Below are 25,122 nucleotides of genomic sequence, written 5' to 3' on the forward strand. Positions count from 1 at the left end.
GGGGGGGGTCTGTCTCCATGAACATGAAGGTGTAGGGAGCAGCAAGATGGGAGCTCTAGGAGGCTGAGGCAGGCCAGGGCCCACAGCCCAGCTTCCTAGCTGGCCAGGTGGGGCTCGCTAGCTCTGGGAGGTGGTGTGTGATTCCTCAGCTCAGAACAGGGGAGGGCCACCTGCCTCGTTAAGTCCAGGTGCTGCAATCAGCCTGCAAAGGGATTTGCAGAGGGAAGCAGAGCTGGCTTGCTGTGTCTGCTCAGCTGCCCATGTTGATTGACCTTTGCTTGGATGTTCCTGGGCCTCTGTGGAACTGTGCTTTGGGTTTGATTCTGGACTGTGCCCTGACTACTGGACTACTTGGATTGACCCTGGACTGAGTTTCCTGACCCTTTGGACTTTGCTTGTGTGGATTTGAACTTTGGACTTAACATACTGGCTTGCTGCCAGGTAGGCCAGGGGTTCAGGACCCACTGTTGGGAAGATGTCCCCGATATCAATGGGTTAATCAATGGATCAATCAATCAAAATACCACCAGCCATATTTCCATCTGCCCGTTTAGAGTGGACAGAAGGGGAAACAGAGCACCAGCTAACATATTTCTGCAGGTGACCAGGGGGATGCTAACCAGGACAGCTTTAGCCCATCTAACCCCCACACCTTCAAGAGAGACACAAAAGGGGAATTAGATTGCCCTATAGGTCGTTTTCAACTGGCAGAATGCAAACACACTTGTTGCTCACCCAGATCTCTGGACCTACATTAAGTTAATAATAAAGTTACCGTTTATATGACCAGAAATTCATTCATTTTCTTAAAGCATAAATTCATTTTAATAGCTATTTCTATTTATATTCCCAAATGTGCTTAATACCTACATTAATAATTATCTAAATTGGCCAAGCTTTTCCATGTGAATTTTACAATTTGATTCTATTACGTGGCTGTAAGAAGAGGTTTAATTTTATTTTGTAAGTATCATTGGTACCTAAATTTAATAATCGATCGCACCTTGCCTCATCATACTCTGCTGAATTACGTTTTTCCTACTTGTGGATTAATCATTAACCGAATCTTCTCTTGTGTGTTATGTGATAATTTCCCTAACACCTTATAAATTTATTTTTGTTTCATTTGTCTCCACATTTTACAATTAATCAAGTCTTACCTCATGAATTTTGCCTCATGAAATTTCCGTATAATCTAATAAAACACCCTTTTGAAATATGCATGGTTTCTTCTTCTTCTTTACAATTTGCTGTTAGAGCTCTCCACGTTCTGCAATTACTTGAATCTTATTTTATGAACTTAAGCTGATAAATTACTCTTAAAGGGCAATATCTAACATGGACGTGATGGGATTTCCCTTTCCTCTCCTCTTTTCTGCAGTCCCCGCTTCTGCTCTTGGGGAGATTTTGGGGGTGTGAGGAGATGCAGCAGAGATGGAAGGGAGCAGGAGAGAATGAAGTCTTGTTTGCATTAGAAGGTTCATTGCACAACACTCTGACACTGTCAGATGTCACACAGTGCCTTTCACATTTTTCCTACGGTGTACACCACATTGCGTTTCATTTATATAAACCATTTTGTGGCTTTGGGCGTGTCTGGCATGCCTGATACATTAAGTTCCTAAGTCAAAGGCCAGGGTCCCAAGCAACGTGGGTGATGTTTTTCTTGTGCATTGTGGCTTTTTGCTTTTGCCTTCAACCATCCTACCCCACCCCCGAATAAACCAGGGCATCCAGAGTGACTGGGTTTCCAATTATTTCAAGTCCACCCACAACCCACACACCACCTTGTTGTTCTTTTTCATTGTTCTGGAGTGCCTTTGATAGCTACCGCCTTGAGGCATCAAAATGGGATATAAACAGAAAATAATCAGGTGCAATTCAGTTCATCAAAAGTGCTGTATTCCACAGGCATTTCTAAGCACAAAGAGCATTTGAAAATATAGATTATCTGCTTTTATACACCTCGCTGGCATTCATATTTGAATCCCTATTTAAAATGCATGACTGGTTGCTGACTTCTTAAAAAAAAGCACAGCTATATTAGTTGACATATCTTTATCTTCTCTTCCATTTATTTCGCTTCTCTTTTCTATACCATGATATATTTTGCATTAAACTCACACAATGTGGCTCATTGAAAATCCTACCACACTTGGAAATAGTCTCTCTTTTTTAGGGAAAAGGCTATAAGTCTAATTGCTTGTTTTTATTGAAGAAATATAGTCATGTTCCACAGAGCCAGGGGAAAAAATCCCTTGCAGCACAGTCCAGCTTATGTTTGTTTACTCAAAAGCAAATCTCACTGTGTCCAACAGGGCTAATGGGACACTTAAGGGAACACAGACACTTAAGGGAACACAGGATTACAGCCATAGGGAACAGGAAATTAATGAAAATCCAGTTGTTTTCAAAGGGTCTCACTTGTTATTTTGACCTTTAGTGATATTGTGCTCTTAGCTGTGCATACAGTACTACACTGACACCTAGTGACATAAACCAAGCAGTACAACTAATCATTAGCAGAGCAAAAAAAGAGAATGGGATCGTTCTGAAAGCTGGCTGTTTTGTGTTGCATACACGCAATGGAATGTTTCCCCACAAATTGGTTTTTGAAACGCACCTTAAATGCATAAGTGGTGTTTTTTTTTTTTTTTTGTAATCCAAATAATTTTTATTGATTTTCATGTAAATACAAGAACAACATATAACTGCAGTAACTTGGATAATGTCCAGTGGTACATTCTTATTAAGTTTCATATGCTGTACACAGTACACAAGCAATATGTTTATTTATGCATTGTCAATTCAAGTATCCTCTCCACAGAGATTCTTGTGTTATGGGCAGAATAAAAGTATATTCTGTCTCATTTATAAAGGAAAAGAATGGAAGCCAGGTCTTGCCAAAAGTGTCTATCTCTGAAGTGCCTTTAATTACTCTTCTATGACGAGTAAGGCCTTCTGACAGAACCGCATTCCAAATATTATTTATGCAGGATTCAATGAGGATTTCTATAGGTTGTTTCCATAATTCTTAATTGGGCTGCTGATAATAGAAAAAATACTGATTCTCTGCATTTGAGGTTATTGTTTAAGTTTGAGTCTAAGAATAACGAGGCAAGAGCTGAATTGGGTGGAAGGGATTGATGAGCAATTTTGAAAATAATCTGGAACACCTTTTCCCAAAAGGAGTATACCAACGTGCGTGAAAATATGAGCCTATCTCTCTGCAGCTGTTCCAGCATAGGGGAGAGATGGTAGTGTTTATTTTGGCTAGATGTGATGGATTCCAGTGCCATCAAAATATAATTTTGAGAGAAGCCTCCTGCAAACGAGCAGAGATTGTTTGTAGGGACGGGTTGTGCCAAATTGATTGCCATTTATTATCTGCAATTATGATCCCTAAGTTTCTTTTCCATACTGTCCAGAGACCTCCTGTATCACCTGCATATTGTTCTAAAAGAATGCTATAGATTAAAGATGCAGCTCCTTTTTTGCCATATTTTGATTTGTTACATAGAGACTCAAATGACGTAAGAGAGCGAAGGCGTTCCAAGTAGCTTGCAAATGTGCACAACTGAATAGACTGAAAGCAGGTTAACTGGTTTGCTATGGAACAAGTTTTGAGATGTCATAGTTGCTGTTTGACAATTGCAAGCCAAAGAAACCTTCTTGGGTGATGGTTGTGTGGTTCTTTATATCCCAACTAAAGAGAACGAGGGAGCAGGCAGAGAAGGGGAATGAAGCATGCATTCCAATTCAAAGAGGATACAACTAAAAGATTTTTTGAAATTAAGTAACGGGACAAAGAAAACTGCATGTAAATATATATTGTTTTTTAACATGTCTATCTTTTAATGCATTATATGTTTTAGAAATGCTATACAGTGGTACCTCGAGTTACAAATGCCTCAGGTTACAAACGATTCAGGTTACAAACTCCGCTAACCTGGAAGAGTTACCTCAAGTTAAGAACTTTGCCCCAGGATGAGAACGGAAATCGTGTGCTGGCGGTGCAGCGGCAGCAAGAGGCCCCATTAGTGAAAGCACGCCTCTAGTTAAGAACAGTTTCAGGTTACGAATGGACCTCCGGAACGAATTAAGTTCATAACTAGAGGTACCACTGTATTGTATTTATATGATTAATTACATCATAGCTTATGAAACTAGAGAATTCCCCTCCAATCCTCCAATTGCAGAGGCATAGGAGCTAGCCATGTGACTTTGGTGCTTGGCAGAAAATCAAATGGCCCTCGGTTTAGCACCTGGTTCAGCTCCTCTGTATGACCTTTGCCTTTTCTGCCAATATGCAATGCATTTAATGTTTTATCCCTTACCCAAGAAATCAAACTAAAACATCAAAAATAAAAGACAGCTTAAAGGACTTAAAAGGGAAATTTGATCTTTGAATTTGGAGCGAGCGGGGGGAGTGCAAAAAGGAAGTCCCCCCCCCCCCGTTGTAGATGGCTCAACGCAAGGATTTGACAACTAAGATCGAGAGATGAACTTGTTTACCTGAAAAAAATTTTTAACTTCACGAAGGGAAATTACAATAATTGTGCTGGAGGAGAAGACTGATTTGTGGGAACTAAAATGCAACCCCCCTGGGAACCTGGAACGATCCGCTATGAGAGACTGGTGCAGAGACACAGAAACTTTGACAGCTGTCAAAGTAGCTGTCAAAGCAGGAAAATAAAAGAGAACTTTGTTACGATGGCTTTGCTGGTTAGATTTGTTACAATTTGGACATAAATTATTGGAAATAAAGACAACAAGTTATTTGACTTTTGGGTCTGATTTTGAAAGAAATTAAGTTACCATATTCCCTCTAGAGGGAGGCTGGGACATTGCAACAGTAGCAGCAAGTGGAAAAATACTATGAATTTGAGCAGGATCTGTTATCTCTTGGGAAAGCTGCAAAAACGAAGCATTATTTTGTCTACAGAGGTTTCTATACTAAAGGAGACAATGGATTTATCTATTGAAGAAAGGAAGGGACTTGACGCAAGTTATGTTCCTGAATAACAAAAGCCTCTGTGGAGAACAAGAAGTTTCTGAATTAGAAGGTTTCTGCAGCAGAACAGGAAAAAGCAACCTGAGGAATAAGAGCTGGACCAAATTTGAAGCCGGAGTATTTGGAACATACAGACTTTAAAAGGACCAAGAAATAGAATTTAAGTTAGACTCTTAAACATAGAGGTCTGGATGGAAGAACAATGACTTTTTCTGAGAGTTTTTTCGAGATTGGACTTTCTGAAATTAAAAGCTATCAAAAGACGGCAAAGTGGAGTTGAGATATAGACGTGGATACACCAGGCTGGCAGTAGACAATGGATGAACTTTGGGGATTGGAACCGGGGAATGGGGGGGGGGGGAGAGATTTGGAATCCAAAGGCTGTAAAATTATATATTATTTCTTTCTTTTCTTTTTTCATGTTTGTTGTTTGAAAATAGGGGAATTCGTGGAAGGGAAATGGGGTCGATCTTAGGGAATTATATAAAATATAAGGAGAAATGGTTCATTAAGATAAATAAGATAAATTAATTTGGAATAAATGGGTTATTTAAAATTACAAACAAGGTTTTAAAATTTGGGGTAAGAATCTGTGGAATCAATTTAAGGGAAATGGAATACAAGAGGGGGAGAGGGGGGGAAGTCCGGGAAAGATGCCACTGAAACCAAGTGTAAATCATATTTGTTTTTTCTGTCTTTCTTGCTATCTTTCCTTTTTATTCTGGAAAATTTTTAATAAATATTATTAAAAAATAATAATAATAATAAAGTTTAAACTGAAGCAATAAAATGATGAAATGTCAAACTCCTTCCTCCCCAAATTCTCACCTGAATGATATTGATGTTATTTGGCACCAGAAATATAAAAGAGAAGGCAGCACACAAATCTTTCTGAGGAGGGAGTTCCAAAACCTAAATGTCACTGCCGCAAGGTCCAGTCTCCAGTTGCCATCTGCCTAATGCCTGATGGCACACAGGAAAGCTTCTGTTGAAAATTATAGCATATGGTCAGGTTGATATGGAAAAAGGCGGATCTTTGGATAGCCTGACCATTGAAGGCTTTTGTAAGTCAATGCCTGCACTCTGAATCGAACCCGGAAAAAGACCTAGACACCAGATTTTTAAGCACTTGGAATGTTGTGGTCAGATCAGCATGTCTCAGTTAATAATCTGGCCCTTTGATTCTGCATCAAATGCTTCAAAGACAGCCCTATGTCTAAGAGTTAGATAACTGTAATGGTTACCAAAGAATGGAAGGAGGTATCAAAATTAGTAGCCCTTAGTTCTAACCCATGCTCAGTTGGATTTCTCCTGAGTTTTCCTCCATCTTTGCACCATCCCAGCCATAGCTGTCAACTTTTCCCTTTTTTTAAGGGAAATTCCCTTATTCCGAATAGGATTCCTCGCAAGAAAAGGGAAAAGTTGACAGCTATGATCCCAGCTGCTTTATCATGCCAAGCTCCCTAGGAAGCAGGTTGGGATCTAGTCAGTGGGAGTTGGTCTTTGATCATCATTTCCTTAACCCATTGATCAATCAGGACTTCATCAGGAGTGACAACTGTGCCAGCTGGAAATTCTCCCAAAGGTCACCAAGAGACTGTCAATTTGACTCTGGGAGAAGAGCAGCCTAACTGGTCCTCTTCTGTAGAGGTTTGAAGGTCCTATGTCTCTAAATCTTACCAAATAGTAATTTATCAATGAAAAAGAAATTGTGAATATGCCCCCCACTGGAATTTCAGCTGGCTGAGAACACTAAATCAAGTGTTACAGGCCATCATGTCACTAGAGCCCAACTAACATTAGTATAGTCTCATTGCTTTCAAGGTAGCCATGGAGTCCTGAGCTATTCCTAACAAAGGAGCTCAATATGGATGTTGAAGTACTCCAGTACCACACTCCAAGGGATCTCTCCCCCGCCCCAGGTCCAAAATTATCTCTGCCAGCTCAGAAAATGTATCTGTTCGCAATCACAATGCGGGAAAAACCATGGAGCCAGCCAATGCCTCTACATAGCTCCATCCCTATTTCATACATTGTGATATATCAGTATATAGTGATTTTTAGCTGGTGATATATTGTGATGTTGAAAGCCAGATATCGCCCAGCCCTAATGGGCAGCATACCAATGGATGACAGCACATCCTGTCTTTGGTACCCAAGTATCAGTTGCATGAGCTCAAAAGTTGGGCTTTTTCCAATAGAAGACATGGAGAAGAAGATGGAATCCCTTTAAACCAGAGCAACAATGATGATTCACTTTCCTACCATTATGCTGGCATTTGCAAGGATAATAATAATAATAATTAATAATTTTTTATTTATACTCCGCCCTCCCCAGCCAAGGCCGGGCTCAGAGCGGCTTACAAGCAATAATAAAAACAAGTTGAATGATTACAACTTAAAAACAAAATTAAAATACAACATTAAAATATTGAAACATTAAAATATTAAAATGTAGCCTCCTCGCAGGAGAAGGAAAAGAAAAAAGAAAGAGAGGGAGGGAATCAAATTGGCTCCAAGCCAAAGGCCAGGTGGAACAACTTTGTCTTACAGGCCCTGCGGAAAGAAATCAGATCCTGCAAGGCCCTGGTCTCATGAGGCAGAGTGTTCCACCAGGCCGGAGCCAGAGTTGAAAAGGCCCTGGCTCTGGTTGAAGCTAATCTAACTTCCTTAGGGCCCAGGACCAATAGGGTGTTGCTATTTATGGACCTTGAGGCTCTCCGTGGGGCATACCGGGAGAGGAGGTCCCGTAGGTAGGAGGGTCCTAGGCCATGAAGGGATTTAAAGGTCAAAAGCAGCACCTTAAATCTGACCCTGTATTCCACCGGGAGCCAGTGCAGCTTGAAAAGCACTGGATGAATATGCTCCCATGGCAGAGACCCCATGAGGAGCATTCTGCACCCGCTGGAGTTTCTGGGACAGCTTCAAGGGCAGCCCTGCGTAGAGCGAATTACAGTAGTCAAGCCTGGAGATGACTATCACATGGATCACTGCTTCACAAAAACTCGGCTGCTGTTTATTGGAGTTATTTAAGTATCTCAATATACAGTCCAGAGTTATATGGACTTTCCTACCCTGTCTGTTGGAATATATGAGATGTCAAATAATTTGACTCCTTGATCTAAGCCAAGATTTATGATTGCATGCTGAGAGATAATGGGAATTATTTTGCCAACGGATCTTTCAGCATTGGGGAAAATGTGTAACCACAGCTAACATTATGGAAACTCACTTTATTATTAGGTAGTTCCCTGTAGAATCATAACGTGATTTATTCTGCTCATTCCAGGCCTGTGTGGGAGAGATGATTTATTTCCAGAGTTTGTGACCTGGGGACAAGCTGCCCAGCATAAAACGAAATAGCACTTCCACAATTTAGCTGCAGGTGTTGCTATTGGCTGTGAACCATGTTATTGTTCAAACTTTAAGAGCTCCATTCGATCAGGTGTTGAAAGCTCTTTATGCCTAGCATGACGCACCCATGAAATTGAAATATTAACAGCTTTTCTTCTAACACTGGATTTTACTATGCAAGGTTGTGTTAGCAGTGAACTAAGACGGGCTGAGTTCAATTAGTAACCAACTGCCTTTAGTTGAAGCAGCTGGGTTATACAAGCAGGGAAATAAAAAACAACCCTTAAAACAAAACAAAAAACCCACACCATATAGGCTATGGACACAGCTAGACTACTTGTTTATTGAGCATTCATCCTGATTTGTTTGCCGGGGGATAAGAGGACATTGGCTATTTGATGAGAATTCATTGCGATTTGTTTGCGGAGAGGTTAGATAATGCTGCATCAAAGTGTTATCCCACACTTTTAAGTGCATTTTCCTGTTGCTTGCTTTTTGAAAAACGTCTGATCTTTGAGGGAAGTAGTTTAGTTGCACACGATCGTTCTGATAATCTTAATGCATGAAAGGGTTAATACCATAGAGTAAGCTGTCCTGCCAGGCTTAGCTTACCTTGGGAGGGACCAAGTAATTAAGCTTTTGATCCCTCAATCTACCTGAGAACCTCAGCCTCTGAAGCGGCTAAACTGGACAGATTTTCAGTAAGCCAAACATGTAGTCTTTTTCTATGTTAAGGGAAGAGGAAAGTTTTGGAACTCACAAGGGCATATATTAAAGCCTAGATTTTCACGCTTTAGTTTGCTGCATGTGGTACATGGGGTGTTAGAGAATGGCTACGACTGGCCGGCTAAACCAGGTGAGGGTAGCTGATGGATCTCAAACCCTCAGTGAGTTAAGGACTTCCTCTGCATACAAAGACAGGCTCTGGCAGATTGAGCAGATCAGACCAATGGTGGATCCAACAATCAAGAAGGTGGTTTCTGCACATACAGGTAAATGGGCCTTGCCAACATGGGAAGGTGGCTTCTAAGAAAAGAAAAAATTGGATCCTAAACCTCTGCAGAATATCTTTAGGAAAAGAAAAGGCTAGGGAGTGAACCCTACCCAAATCCAGAATAGGTGGTGCCTTGTACGCCTGTTTCCAGCGATTCCTGCAGCTAAGCTAGTGTCATATGTATTGTTCTGCTTTGCTTTGGACCACATCAGTGAGGCTGAGAGAGGTCTTGACATCTGGGCAACCCAGGACTGCCCAGACATGTGCCTTGGGGAGGTCACTTCAATGCTGCAAACGCAGTGATTTGATTTCACCCCCAGAGGCACGCTCCATTGTCTCTTGAGACAGAAGGATGCTAACAACATTACTCAGTTTCCAGAAAAAGGGGTGCTGGAACTCAACATGAACACCTCCCGTATTCTCTTATAATGGCAATGGTGCCCACCTGAGAGGTGCCGGAACTGAGTTCTGCCTGAAAAAGAGCCCTGATTTTACTGCATATGTTGTGGATTTAAAATCTTTGCTGGGATTCCCACACCAAAGAGTACTCTCCCCCAACCAGGATCTTGTCATACAGGAATTCTCCTTTCATAGCTATTTTTCCCTTGAACCATCAGAAATGTCCTATACTCTTCTTCTACTCTACGCTCCACGCAGCTAGCGGTGCTAACTCTGAGTTATTGCTTAGAACGGCAGAATTACTGCATGCAGGTGCCTAACCTAGGTGTGTCTGGGAGCCTGTTGTCATCCACAAATCACTTCCTGAGTCTTTATCTGCATACGTTGGCCTGATTCAATACAAATTAATTCCAGTTGCACAGCACCTCATTAACAAAATAAACTCGAGCGTTTTCAAACAAAAACAAACGGCTAAAAAGTAAAATGCATTACAGCCCATTCCTCACACCTGGGTGACTTTCAGCACACCAGATCTATTCCTTGAATCAGGGATCCGTGAATCTAGGGATGCAAAGTGCTTGTTAAGGTAAATCATTTTCTGCCTGCTACCTGTTTAGAGGGTTTTGTTTATTCTGGCTTGTAGCCCAGAAGTTGGACCTGATGGTCTTTTCGCCTTTTCCATCTCATATGATTCTACAAGGCTGTTCCCAATTTGTTCATCCATGCTTAATAATGGGTTCTGAGCTCCTCTGCCCAAGCCACTTCAAATGGGCCCTGTGTTAATTCAGTTATCTGAGAAGGACTTGTGGATCAATTTGCAAAGCTGCTACAGGAGTTTTCTGTCTGGCTAGATGTGCTGCTTTTTGCTAAAATTCTTGCACAATGGATCTTTCCCTTCCTCTGTTCCCTCTGACTGTCAGGGGCTGGCAGAGGTGGAAGAGTGGTGCTGACCGCCTCCCCAGCCTGACCCTTCCAGGGAGGAGGAGGAAGAGGAAAACGGTATAGATTTACAACAGTGGTTTGTGGGAGGTCACAGCTCAGAGGCAGATGAGGGGGAAAGCTGGGAAATAATGGGAGAGGAGGAGCAGAGACAGAGCAGAAGCTGGCTGACAAGTTGTCACTAGAAAGCATTCCAGACCCACCATCTCCAAGAACCCGGCAGGCCTTAAAAGTAGGAGAGCAAAGAGCTCAAAGACAGAGGGCACTTAGTGGCACCCATAGAGGAGATGATGAAGATGACGAATGAGGAAGTGGGAGAGAAGGGGGGGGGGTGGAGATTCACTCAGGACAATGCCATTATCCAAGAGGCTGGGTTCTATAGCCTCTCTCTGTAAAGTTTGAAATAAAAAGGACTGTAAGAAACTTTTCCTTCTCTTTATACATCCCTGGGCAACCAGCCAGGAGCTGCTGACAGCACCCTGACACTGACCCCCTGTACGTACACACACACACACACACACACAGAGGAAAACTTTACCCAGAGGATTGAAAGGAAGCTACCAAATACTATGTCTTATGAGATTGCATTGGGAGGGAGAAACTAATCAAAATAGGGTAGCAGGAATTCGCCTTTCAATACATTATATGAATAATACTTTAAGAAGGGGGGAGGATTCTTAACCTGGCCACTTTTCTGTTGGAAAGATGCAGCTGGAAGACTCCAATATGGAATGCATTTCTGATACGGGTTGAGGGCCCAGCTCTTATTTGTTGACAAATGTGCTTTTAACTTCCAAGAAGTTGCAGTGAAGAGGGCCTACTCCACTGCTTCTCGTGTATCCTTGAAAAATCACCCTGTAGGTCACTGTGTTCTGCAGAGGAGTTTCTCCTGAAAGTCCTCAAAATATGAGAAGCCCACTCCACAATAATTCAGAGCAGGGATTTCAGTATGACTACCCCTTTTGTGTGGAACAGCATCCCTGTCGAGATAAGACAGGTGTCCACTATCTGGCTTTGAATTTTTTGTTCATCCATCTTTTCTATCCGAATGAAAAGGTCTCAGTCTTTGGTGTTTGTTTTGTTTTGTTTTGTTTTTTTAAAAAACAACACCGTCTTGGGGGAGGAGGTTGTACTGTTTATAAAACTATTTTTAGCTGGTTTTATTATATGTTAGTAAATTGTCTTGAGACCAATATAAAAGGAGATTCATAAATTAATGTGATGATGACGAATCTCCCCCCTGCAGCCTGCTGTCGCAGATACACTGTTCCTGAACATCTAAGTTTTCAGATGTTACCCTCTGCTGATGAAAGGCATCCCTCAGCCGAAGAAGGATGAAGACTATTTTTCGTGTCCTACCCTGCACCCCAGTCCCCTGAAAATCTACTCCGGAGGATTGGGGATTCCTCCTGGCAGAGTTTCAGGGGTTGCAGAGGGCTGCAGTTGTAGCAGGAATTTCTCAACTATCCCACCAGCTCAGTTCCACTAACATATGCCTTCTGTCAGTGGGGTGGACTGTCATGTGACAAAGGTATATGAGAGCAGAAGCAGTAAAGGAAGCAGTAAAGGAGTCTAGAAATGTTGTGAAATGCTGAAAAGCTGCAGAATCATTTAGCATGCTGAATCACTGTGACTCATCTTGGGGATGACTCATTCCCTGTATAAGTATTGTATCTGCTTGCAGGTAGACTCAGTGTCTCAGTCTCTGTGTGTGTGGCTCCATGGCTCCGTCTCAGTGCATGGTGGAGCCTGTGCTCAATGGAAACTCTGTGTATGCTCTGAAGCTAGTTTAATCTTCTGTTCACTATGCTGTTATTTGCAAACAAGTTTATTTTAACTCAGTAAAGCTTTTATTCTTTTACTGAAGAAGACTCTGCATTATGAATTTACGCTGCGCATCAGGGACATCCAATGGATGCCACTCTCTGTTCTTAGATGTCATGGTTATACCTACATATATAGCTATAGATGTATCTTCTGTGAATTAATCCTAATCCCTTTTAAGATCCATCTAAATTAATGCATGTTATCACATCGGTGATAGTGAATTGCAGAAGTTAATTAACTATACAATCTGTCTTGTCCTTAAACTACTACCTATCAACTTTCTTATGTACCCAAGTTCTCGTATTATGACAGAGGGATTAAAATGTCTCAGCTATTCCCTCTCTTCTCACTCCATAGTTTTATAGATCTCCATAGTATCAGTCATCTTGTTTTCCAAACTAAAAAGCACTCAGACATCTTAACTTTTCACGCAAGGGAAGATGGTCTAGCCTTGTGATCATTTCAGTTGACCTTTTCTGTATCTTCCCCAGCTTTCCAACAGTTTTTGAGATAGGGAAGCCAAAGTGTACTATTAAAAAGTCTAAATGCACCCATTTTATAAAATGCGTATATTTTTATTATGTTGCAAACAGCACAATCTTATTATGCATGTCTACTCAAAGGTTAGTCTCGCTGAGTTCAATGATGCACTAATATATATCATTATAGCCTTACCATTTTATTTTCGTACTATTTACTGATTGCCCAGTGTCTCGTATACAATCCAATTTCTACTACAGGTTGTAGTCAGCCTGAACCAATACACATTGGTCTCTATGTACGCCTCTAATCATGCACATTGGTTACTAAAACAAAAAGGAAATACGGACACAGCCATCTTCAATAGGATATATCCATTACAGAAATTAAAGGGAAAGAGAGCACTCACTTCCAATGTCTGGCCGCAGCTTTTTATCATATTCTCTCAGCAACTTGTTTAACAACAGTGTCACGTCAGTGTCATGCGTTTTTGGAGACATTACCCATTTTTGGTTTGTCGTGAAATCTTCAAAGTCATCCTCTTCAACCTTTCTTGAGCTGCAATTCAAAACATAAACCATAGGACAGTGTCACATGAGGAAGGGCAGTGCAGTGCCTCTATTTCCTCCATAATTCAGTCATTTCATAGGGGAGCATTCAGAGTTATTTGTTTTTCCCATTAAAAGAAGGGGGGGGGAATCAAAGGATGTGCTAACTGCCACAGATGAAAGTCTAAGTAGGACACTCTAATGGAAAATAATCGAATAGTCTTCTATCATTACTTCTCACTAGATGGTGAATCTAGGGACAAATGCCACTTTTCTTCTATATCAGTGTGATGAGCTATTTTGTGTAGTTTTTAACTTGCAGTAGCAGCCTGAGGTGGTGGAAGAACACCCTGCAGAACTTCAAATCTAGCTTCTTTAACACATGCTTCCTCATCTCTTGCCCAGGAAGAAAGTGAAGGAGGGAGGATTAGTTATTTTAATATTTCCTGATCATGTCACCCTGTTAAAAAGTCATTATATATCCTCAGCATTTCGGAGTTCAGGTATTTAATGTAGCATGTTTGAAAATAAGATAAAAGTACGTATCCTGGACACATCGGCTTCAATCCAAAGATAAATTAACTGAAGGAGCCTCATGGAAGGAATGTTTCCAGTCACCCAAGTCTTCTTGCAGCCACACAGGCCCTCTCTGGATTCTTGGGTGTGGGTCCTCCTGGGCAACATGGAATGGGGCAGAGGGCATGAACTTCCCCACCATGAACCTCATTCAGTTAACTCATATTAGGATCCACATCTGAACTGGAATGCTTTCCCCTGCTGCTCCAGCAGCCCCTCATCCCACATCCCACATTATTCTGGAGTTTTCCCTCTGCCACTGCCCCCCAGTACTCCAAAGAGTGTTTTTTGGGGTCAGAATCAGCACTAGGTGAACAAATACAATGATACCTCGGGTTACAGGCACTTCAGGTTACAGATGCTTCAGGTTACAGACTATGCTAACCCAGAAATAGTACCTCAGGTTAAGAACTTTGCTTCAGGATGAGAAACCAGAAATCACATGGCGGTGGTGCAGCGGCAGTGAGAAGCCCCATTAGCTAAAGTGGTACCTCAGGTTAAAAACAGTTTCAGGTTAAGAACGGACCTCCAGAATGAATTAAGTTCTGTAGTCTGACTACATATAACACAACTTCTTGTGTTCTTTGTTAAAAGCATGGTGAATCTTGTTTCCATTTGAAGCATATTAAAAGTAAACATTTCAAAGTAGAAATAGATTAACGTATTCCCAGGGACCAACTTAAATGTATAGTGTATACCCCTCACAATAGTAGTACTAGTAATAATAATAATAATAATAATAATAATAATAATAATTGTACCCCACCCATCTGACTGGGTTCCCCCAGCCACTCTTGACGGCTTCAAGAATATACAGAAGCATCATCAAACATTAAAAACTTCCCTATACGGGGTTGCCTTTAGATGTCTTCTAAAGGTTGTATTGTTACTTATCTCATTGGCATCTGATGGGAGGGTCGTTCCACAGGGTGGGTGCCACCACTGAGAAGGCCCTCTGCCTGGTTCCCTGTAACCTCACAGTGAGGGGATGGAAAGCCATGCTTTGCGTGTGTGGTTTCTCTCCTCTGTGTTCCGTGTCACTTTGCATGATAGGGCAGCCAGTGATGGCTGGTGGCCGTTAGGTCTGGTAGGATAGAAGATGTGGAGGCCCACAGGAAGCAAAGCCAGATCTGGGTGCTAGAAGCTTGCTCTGCTCACAGTGTAAACTGAGATGGATCTTGGTGGATAAACCTGTGGTGGGTCCAGTAAAGTGGATGCCATTTCTGAGTCCCTGTTTAGGTGTTTGCTTGAAAGTCCCAGAACTCCCTCCTGTCTGGGGGCTGGAGGACTTAAGAGGAGGAGGTTGGTTGCAGCAATTACCAGATAGTTTGGGTCGTGATTGGCCTATTTCTCAAGGCAGTTGTGGGAGAAGCAGGCTTTCCTAGCCCTCCCCTTTCTTTACATGCACAACGTTACAAAATTTTGATCTTGCTCATTTCCTTTCCTTCCAGCTTGTTCACCTCTCCCTCTCTTTGTAACTCTCCTGGGGTGTTGGGTTATGGTAGATTTCCATATTTGTTAACCTGCTCATTATGTCAGGGACTTTGCTGCAGCATCCTTTCACTTATACGATGCACCAGCAAGCAATTGGACATGAGTACAGCCTAAGTTAAATTACAGTTTAATACGTCTGGGATATATGAACTATTTTTTTTATATACAAAAAAACAAAAATTTGGAAGGAAGCTGTGTTTCATTGCTCATGGCACTTATTTCTAAGCCTTATTGTAGTTTCTCCCTCCCTCCCTCCCTCCCTCCCTCTCTCTCTCCGGTGATGACACTCATGATTTGTCAAGGTACATTAAATGAATTATTTTCTTTCAGAGGTGAGTTATTAAAGGCTACAAGGCAAATTCCATCTGTATTCAGCTGCAGCCAGTGCAACTCCATTGCATGCAGAGTAGTTCTGGGTTGAGTTGCATCTTGAGTACATATCAACTCCTGGATTTCTGTTTTCTTTTGGGCAGGTTTCCCCACAGTGAAATCACAACCCAACCTGAGTCCCATTCTGCTCCTAGAAGTGTATTTAGGGCAGTGTGACTAGTTCCACCACACTGGGCGCCGAGCCTAGGGGGTGCTGTGGGGTGTCACAGCTATGACATTGTGAATTTAAAGAGCAATGAGAGGCGTTGTTGAAGAGGAATTAACTTGATTTGGAGCAGGAGCTGATAGAAAAAATTAATAGAGGGTAAATGAATGAATGAATGAAGAACTGATCTGGGGTGACTTGTTGTGGGGTGCAAATTAATCAAAGAATTTATTTGCAGTGATTTGGATAAGGAAATGGTTGCCCTGCCTTCTGTGGCATTTAAATTATAAAAATCTGCATCTATACACATATGTCTTCATATGAAAATTGGTTTCTATGGGACCAAGCCTCAAATCTTTTATGTTCCTACTGGTGCCCCTGAGGAACTGATCGCAAACTAACAATGAATATGTTTGCTGCCAAATAATACGTTGAAGGGGGGGAGAAAGTGAAGCTTGGCTATATCTACATTCATGTCAAACATTTCAACTTTTTTAAAATGGCTATGTACAGTAACCAGATTACATGTGGGTGGGTGAGACTAGAATATGAATTAACTTGGCATGCATATATGTTATTGGTGAGAGGGGAGATTTCATTTTGTAACTTTTTTTCCTGTAAAACGGAGAAGCGTCTGATTGTATTGGCATTATTTTCATCGCAAATTGAATGGCTTGAAAGAAATTACCCAATGGGAAATGTAAGGACAGGTGTTTGATTTGAAATCTCAAAGCATTTGTTATGCAGACTGCACGATGGCCCTGTACTGAGAATGGTGTTCCTTCTATAGCTTCCCCAGAGTCCTTATTTCAAGGAACAAAAACCTTGCACAGCTCATCTGATCCCCAGGTCATCTGCCCACATTGCAGGCTACAGAGAATGTGGGCCACCCTCAATTTATCTTACTAGCAATATGCTCTTTGTAGCAACTAGGGCTGAGCCAAAATGCTGGGTAGGGTGCTATCTTTGTAACCACCCCAACAAAGTTCTTCACCATACATCCTTGAGTAACAGGGTGAGAGAATGGATCATGTTATGGATTGTAAATAGCTAAATAAGGAAGAAGAGGTGAATTGTATGAGTAAATGGATAACTTTGATTGTAGGCAATAGAACCCCCCCCCCCAATCTGTATGGAGGAGGAGCCAGTTTTGCTTAATGTACAGTGGTACCTCGGTTTACAAACTTAATCCATTCCGGAAGTCTGTTCTTAAACCAAAACCATTCTTAAACTGAGGTACGCTTTCCCTAATGAGGCCTCCTGCCGCCAGTGCCCTTTCACCATTTGGCTTCCGTTCTTATACTGAGGTACAGTTCGCAAACCGGGACACTACTTCTGGTTTTGCGGAGTTCGTAAACTGAATAGATCGTAAACAGAGCTGTTCTTAAACTGAGGTACCACTGTATTCATAAATGATCTGGAGTCAGATAAAAGCAGTGAGAGGTGACGAATTTGTCGATTATACCAAATTACTCAATATATTGAACCCCCAGGCAGACTGGGAATAACTCTAAAATACCACCCCAGGCTGGGTGAGTGAAAAACAAAATGGCAAATGAGATTCAATGTGTGGTATGCAACTAAATTTCACTCAGAGTATACCCACTAAAATGAATGAACATGACTAAGCTAAGTCTATTCATTTCAATGGGTCTTGTCTGGGTAAAACTTTCCAATGTTAAGTGGGAAGTGAGCCATGCTTAGGCAAGAAAATCAGTCATGCCTATGCATTAAAATGGCAGCAAAAAATAAAATTAAAAAAAATCCAATTAAGAGATATCAGGAATGTGATGAGTACAGAGTTAAATGAAATCATTGACAAAGTATGCCGCAGTGGTGAAAAGGCAATTATTGAGAAAGGAGTATAAAAGAAGCAGGCTGGTGCCATAGTGTCTTGGTATACATGAATGGTGTGGCCATGCTTGGAATATTGTGTATGGTTCTGCCCATCCCATCTCAAAAAGAGTATCACAGCTGGAAATGGACAGACAAAATGGGATCAAGGAGATGGAGTGTCACCAGGATCCCATGAGCTTCATTCAGGTGTCTACGGATTTGCCATTGAAGACAGTAGACGGTACATTGCATACTTATTTTGTTGCTTCTTTTATTTCTTGTATGTCTATAGCATTCAAACAGAAATACAGTGGTACCTCGGGTTACATACGCTTCAGGTAACATACACTTCAGGTTACAGACTCCGCTAATCCAGAAATAGTACCTCGGGTTAAGAACTTTGCTTCAGGATGAGAACAGAAATCATGCTCCGGCGGCACGGCGGCAGCGGGAGGCCCCATTAGCTAAAGTGGTGCTTCAGGTTAAGAACAGTTTCAGGTTAAGAATGGACCTCTGGAACAAATTAAGTTCTTAACCCGAGGTACCACTGTACAGTGGAATTCTAAGGAATAAAAGAAGCAATAAAATGCAGTTATAATTATTCTGACATCTTGCACAGCACAGTACAATGGCTACACCTGGCAGAAAAATTCACCGAGCCCCTCAGCAAGTGGTCCATGGGAGGAAAAGTTTAAGAACCACTGACCTATACCGTTGACTGGCAAAAGTCACTGTTGAGAACAGACCAAAGAGAGTCTTTTCCACGCAATGAACAATGAATTTGTAGAATTCACTTGTACAAAAAAATTTAAAAATGATGATGTCTGCTTACTTAGGAGGTAGACAAATTCATTAGGATGTCAAATTAGCAATGGAACCTCTGTGTTCAAAGGCAATAGAACTCTGAATTTTAGTTGCTGGGGAGAGTTGTCTTCATATGGGCTTCCAGGAAGCAGGATGTTTGACTGGACTCAGCAGGGCACTTAGGTTATGAATGAGTTGGGGCCTGGGGGTTTTATTTATTTTTTAAAATCCAAGCTGACATCAGTTGTGCAGGGTGTGTGATCTGGTAGAATTTAGACCCAGAAAGATTTTGCAGGATCCAACTAAGGGTGGAGTGAGGAGATGGAACAGAGACTGGAGGGGAAGAATCCTGAATTGTTTGCATGCTTCCACTTCTGAGCTAGAGTACCAAATCAAGTGGGGTGGGGTGTCTTGTAGATCTCTATCATTATTCTTAGCAACAGTCTCAGCCTCTTGTTTACAAAGTAGCAGAAGGTAAGTGCTATACCGCAGCTGACTTGGGATATCCTTAATCAGAATTTTATGTGTGTGTTTTCTTTAATTAAACCAGTTGCATGGGGTTTCCAATCTGATTAAGAAAGTGGTGCTGTGAGGTGGGGTGTTTAACCCTTTCCCACCTGCTGATCTGAATCACCCTTCTGAAGCTGCTATTTGCCCAGTCAAGTCAAATGTAGCAATATGGTGTCTGTATGATTTCCTTTTGATGGGCAAATGGGATGGGAGTATGACTGAACACCTCTTCCCTCAGGACGAATTTCCCCAGTCACAGTCCCACATGACTGCTGCTTTGAAGGAAGATAAAAGGAAAAAAAAACATGTGTCTAATTTAGTTGAGCCTGAAGCAATACACAACTATGATCAAGTTAATTTAGGTGGCAAGTTCCTTATGTCAGGAAGTTTATTGCTTAAAAAAAAGAATACAGAATGGCAGAGAAGACACACACTGCATGCAAATGGTTCAATCCCTGGGAGATTCAGTTTAGTAGGGATGGGGGACCCTGTAGCCCTTCAGAGGCTGCTGGACTTCAAGTCCCATTAGCTGCAGCCAGCATGGCCAAAGGTCAGGGGTGATGGAAATTGGAGTCTAGCAACATATGAAGGTCATGGGTTCCCCATCCCCAAATTAAATGGATGAGTGAAATGCCCATCTCTGCCCAAAGCTCTAGAAGAGCTGCAACCAGTTGAAATAGATAGTCCTGTGATAAGATGGACCAACTGTATCAAGAGAGCTTCATGTGTTCCTTGAGGATGATATATAGAAGCATTCCCTTTTGGCAACTGTATGGAATGCACAGAACCATTTGTACAGGGCTGATCAGGCAACATCCACCATGCCACCATGGTCACTTGAATGGTACGACCATTGCAGATGGGTTGTTTCCTTTCCGTGCAATAATATTGAATTAAAGTGGAGCAATATTCACTCATCGAACTAGCACATCTGCTGCAGGACACAGTAGGATTTCCATCTCACCAGTGGCTCTTGGGTCTTGCTAAGAAGGGGAGAGCCCTAGCTTAGTAGGCAATGGTGCGTGTAGAAGGTCCTATTGTCAAGTAGGATAGGGAAAGTCCCTACCTGAAACCCCCCAGAGTCACTGCCTATCAGTGAGGGCAATAGTGAGTCAAGATGGGGCCAATGATCTGACTCAGTATAAGGCAGCTTCGGAGGTTCCTAAATCAAAGCTAGGAAGCTTTGAGAGCCAGTCAACATTGTAAGCATCCCAGGAGACATTGTACACTGTGGAAGGATCTGGGACTAAGTAACTGCTCCAGACACTGATCTTTGGCTGAAGCTTTTTCAGATGCACCACCATCTAATTTCTCCCCTAAAAGGGAACATCATCAGCATTTTCCCCAACCCCAAAGCAATTCAATAAAGCCAGGGTGATTTTATCACTGCATATTAGAGAATGGGAAGGGTTAGAAAGAGCAAAATGACAGAATAAAATGTGTACAGTTGTCACCTGATTAAAGCAATTTTAGTCAACGATGTGAAATAAATAAATCTGCCTTGTGTATGTGTGTGTGTGTGAGAGAGAGAGAGAGAGAGAGAGAGAGAGAGAGGGAGAGAGAGAGAGAGAGAGAGAGAGACTGAGACTGGATGAGCAACTGGGTCTTGTGGAACCTTCAATACAACAAATTGCACCATAACCTTTCCTTGACTAGAGCCAAGCATAATCACTTCCTCATTAGTCTTCAAGTGGGTAGGGACTCTCTGGCCCCCCAATATCTTTTGGGACTCTTAAGTTTCCTCTGCCCCAGGCACAATGGCCAATGGTCAGGGATGATGGGAACTGCAATGCAACGCCAGCTGAAGGTCCCCAGGTCCCCCTCCCCTTTAAGGTGCCTCAAGAGACTTGGTCCTTCTTCCTGTAATGGATCAAGAGGCCTCCATCTTTGGACGTTGCTCTCTTGGAGGAGGCATCCCCTCCTGGATGGCAGTGAAGGGGGAAGCTGGGGCTTGCCATTTGCAGTATCTGTAAACACTAGATTAAACTTTTTTAAAAAAGTGTTGTCCAGTTATTCTGGGATGCCTTTCTAGATGAATGAAAAGGCTTTCCACCTCATTTTGTATTCAGAGGTTGCAGGCATCCCTGGGGTGTCTTATTTGGGGACGGTTTAGAGGGGGAACAGAACTTCTCCACCATTATAGGTGTGTGGATACCACCGGAATGATGAAACCATAGATTCATACTGTAAAGTTAGTGGTAAGGGAAAGCAGAAGGCGTATTGTGGGTTTCCCCAATAACGTGGTGCAACTGCAAAGGAGTTAACTTTGATTGACATCCTGCCCGTTAGCTGAAGTTTAGCAGAATTATTTCTGCGAGGAGAGGCATGGCAAAGACGCGGCAAAAGGGATCCCAATAAAACCACCCCGAGCAGGGCAAGCGCGGTCAAAATGAATGACCGTGCCGGCATTTTCCAGAACGGATTGTGACACGATTATTACCGAGGCATTATCGTAACCCGGTATAATATGATTATCAAAGGAAACCATCTCTCTGGATAATCCCGGACAAGATATTTAGGCAATCGCTTTGATCCGTCTAACGAAATGAGCCTCGCAAGACATTCCCCAGATCAGCTGCGGAGAAACAAAAGCGGGCTAATCAGGCTAATTGCCTTGATCAATTTCTCCCTGTCTTGGTCCTCGACTCGCATGTTTAAAGATCAACCGTCGTTCCCCCCCAAATCCTGACCCGGGTGAGTGAACGTCAAACCCTGGATCTCACCGCGGCGCCACCCAAATCGCTCGCAAGTGGATCTTCTTTTAAAATAAGAGGGTGCCACTTAAGATACAAACCACTTGGGGAATCTGGTCCCCTGCAAACAGAGCCTTCTTTGGGCTGGCTTTGCGAGGAAGGCTCGCTTTAGATTCCCTTACAAAGTGCAGAGCAAACTTCTTCCTTTTTTTTTTTCAATGGGTGGGGGCGAACGAAGGGGCTTGGGACTGAGAGGGACTCCAGAGGACGACCACCAGCGATTTCTGGAGCCCGGGGAAGGGGGAAGAGGATGCGTGGATGGAAGGAGCAGCATCTGGGCTTACAAAGTGACAGTGTGTGTCTATGAGTTGCTCGCAGCTGGTCCATTTCACGGCTCCTCTTCCCAGCTGGGGAGAAAATCACGGCTGTGGAGGAGAGCGACCCACCCCCTATCCCCCCCAAAAATTGTTGTCATCATAACGTTATTTTGGGCAGCTGGAGATGGTTGTTTTTTCGGACACGGACATTCCAAGAAAGAGGGAGGGGGAGAGACAGAGAGAGAGAGAGAAGCAGGCTAGGAGAAGCGCGCTAGATGAAACTTACCAGGCTTGGAAAACGGACAGGAGGAAGAAGCCCACCAGAAGCTTAGCGGACATGATCCGAGCAGCGCAGCCAAGCGAGGGGAGAAAGTGCAGCAGACCCAGAGGAGGAGGAGGAGGAGGAGGAGGAAGAGGTTGCAGGAGATGTTCAGGCAAAGGGGAGGAGGAGGTGGTATCTGAGGTGAGGGAGAGCAAACCACGGATATTCTCTTCTTTTCCCCTCTGTTGGCTGTTCCTTATTCCCAGTTCCGCGCGCTGCAAGGCATATTCCGCTTTTCCTCCACGTCTCCCATAAGGCAACCCCACGACCCCCCAAGTGTAAAGCGAGCTTTCCCTCGATCCCAGAGGGACTCCGGATCCGAGGAGGGTCTGACAGGTGGTCCGAGGTGCTCCACAGCCCTCCTCCTTACCCCCTTCCCCTCCCCCACTTCCCCCCCAATTGTCTAAGCTGGTCAAGCAAGCTGCTGGTCCACGGGAGGGTCGCGTCAGCCAGCCATGCCCCTCGGCTGGTGGAGACACGTCCGAGGAGGAGGAGGAGGAGAAGCGCCTGCAGAAAGCACATCAGGCGTTGGGCAGGAGGAAAGCTCCGATCCCCGACGTGGGACGCTTCCTCCGACCTGGATCACCTAGGCTGCGTGGGGTCCCTCACCACCTGAGAAGCGCCCGGTGGGTCTCCCCACTCCCTCCCTCCCCGGACGGCCAAGAGGTCCCTGGCTTGTTCCGGGGCAGCTGGAGCCACTAGGAGCTTAGACGGTGCCTCTCCATCCTTGAGGGTCAAGGTGCTCCAGAAGAAATGGAAGGGGGCAGTTGGAGGAGCGGGATGGGGGGTCTAGTTTCTCCCCAGCTTGACTAGGCGACGGCAACAGCAGCGGCAGCAACAGCAGCAGCTCCCGGCGCCGCCCGCGCCTCGCGAGGAGGCTGCTGTGTTTGGCTGACTCCTCGCCAGGCGACCCACGCTGACAGTTATTGAGGAGCTTGCCGAGCTGAGCCTCGTCAACATTGCCTCGGATGTCCTTGCGAGAGCGGGGAGGTCCCTGCCAGCTGCAGGGATGGCCAGGCGAGCGCGAAAGAGGGCGGTCACATCCCCACCGCAGCTTTTGGCAAGACTTGGCAGCCAGGGATGGGCGACGAGGAGGAGGAGGCGGAGGAGGAGGACCCTGAATCAGAATCTGGTGGGCCAAGCAGGATCCTCTTTTGATCTGGAGACGAGTAAACACGAGCGCCGCTGCTGCCATCCGCCCACTGCTTGATCCGAAATAGAACTCGCGAGCGCAGGAATATCCAGGCAGGGAATGAGGTGGGCTAGTAGCTCGCGCTCAGGAAGGTTTGCGCAGGTTTCTAGTCCGCATGAAAACAAGTATTTCGAAAGGGAACGGGCATTTCCCTCTCCCCCGCCCATTTAAAAACAACAAACCCGCAGCAATAACGATTCTTTACTCCCATAGGAAGGGAAGACGAAAAGTTGACCCAAATCCCCTTGGCTACAAACAATGGCACCGCGCCCCCAAGTCACAATACGAAGAGAATGCCAATAGCTGAAACGCTTCTCTGGAACAACTGTGCTGAACTTGCTGTTGCGGTGGACTTTGAGAGGACTAACCCCGTCCTCGACAGCCTTGGAGAAATCGTTTAGGTTCCTTTGGCTGAAAGAGATGGGTAGCCACCAACTCCAAAGAGATTCTAAAAGCATCACCAACCTGTTTGCCTGTGTTGCTCTTGTAACGTCTGAACCCTGCTATCAGGGTAAGTAAGAAAAGGACCCTGATCTCCTTAAAGCTACTCAGCTATATTATAAGGACTGTACATCAATGGAACCTACAGTTAACTCACATGGAAATCAACGTATATTCCTACCTTTTTTATTGCATCTATATCCCATCCTTTTCTCCATGGAGTTTGAGGCTGCATACATGGCTTTCTCCCTCCTCATATCATCCCCACCACAACCCTGTGAGGAATGTTAGGCTGAGAGGCAGTGACGGGCCCAAGGTCACCCAGTAAGCTTCTTGGCCAAGTGGGGATCTGAACCCTGGTCTCGCAGGTCCTGGTCTGACACTCAAACAACTAGGCCACAATGGCTTTAATTATTTGTCGATAACTTGTCTCAGGGACTTCCATGGCATTTAACCCAGACTCCCAAGGCCTAGTGACCATACAGGGTGATGAGGCTCTACCATGCAGAAGTGGTAGAGCAAACAACGTCACAGACTGAATATTGGTTGGAACACTCCCATCCCGTCTGCAGACTGAATATTGGTTGGAACACTCCCATGTGTTGTAATCCCATGCAAATAGAAATCTACCACACTAGAGAGAAAGATTCAGTTCTTTGCCTGCTGTGCTGGGTTTCTATTTGCAAGGAAGTGGTTTTTTTTTTAATGTAGGGGAAGCTTTCCTAAATGTGAGGACATTTTCAGATCTGAATAGCTTTAGTAGATCTGAATAGCTTTAGTTGAGTCAGGACAATCTAAGCACTTTAAAGGTTCACATCACTGAGACGTACTCTGCATCCTCATTTTA

The 25,122-nt window shown here is 43.6% G+C and overlaps 1 protein-coding gene across 2 annotated transcripts in view; it reads right to left on the bottom strand.

Annotated features, from left to right (window-relative positions):
• Positions 1 to 24,393, bottom strand: part of GABRG3 (gamma-aminobutyric acid type A receptor subunit gamma3) — a 309,531-nt gene extending 285,138 nt beyond the window's left edge. Inside the window, exons 1-2 of one of the 2 annotated variants that reach the window (XM_079972872.1) lie at positions 22,607 to 24,393; positions 13,417 to 13,565 (exon numbers count right to left, since the gene is read on the bottom strand). In XM_079972872.1, coding sequence (XP_079828998.1) covers positions 13,417 to 13,565; positions 22,607 to 22,659 — 202 coding nt within the window. In that variant the 5' untranslated portion in view covers positions 22,660 to 24,393. The remainder of the gene's footprint in view (positions 1 to 13,416; positions 13,566 to 22,606) is intronic. The other variant, XM_079972871.1, reaches the window with a different exon arrangement.
• Positions 24,394 to 25,122: the final 729 nt, after the last annotated feature.

This window comes from Podarcis cretensis (assembly GCF_951804945.1).
Source record: "Podarcis cretensis genome assembly, chromosome: 4".
Taxonomy (NCBI): Eukaryota; Metazoa; Chordata; class Lepidosauria; order Squamata; family Lacertidae; genus Podarcis; species Podarcis cretensis.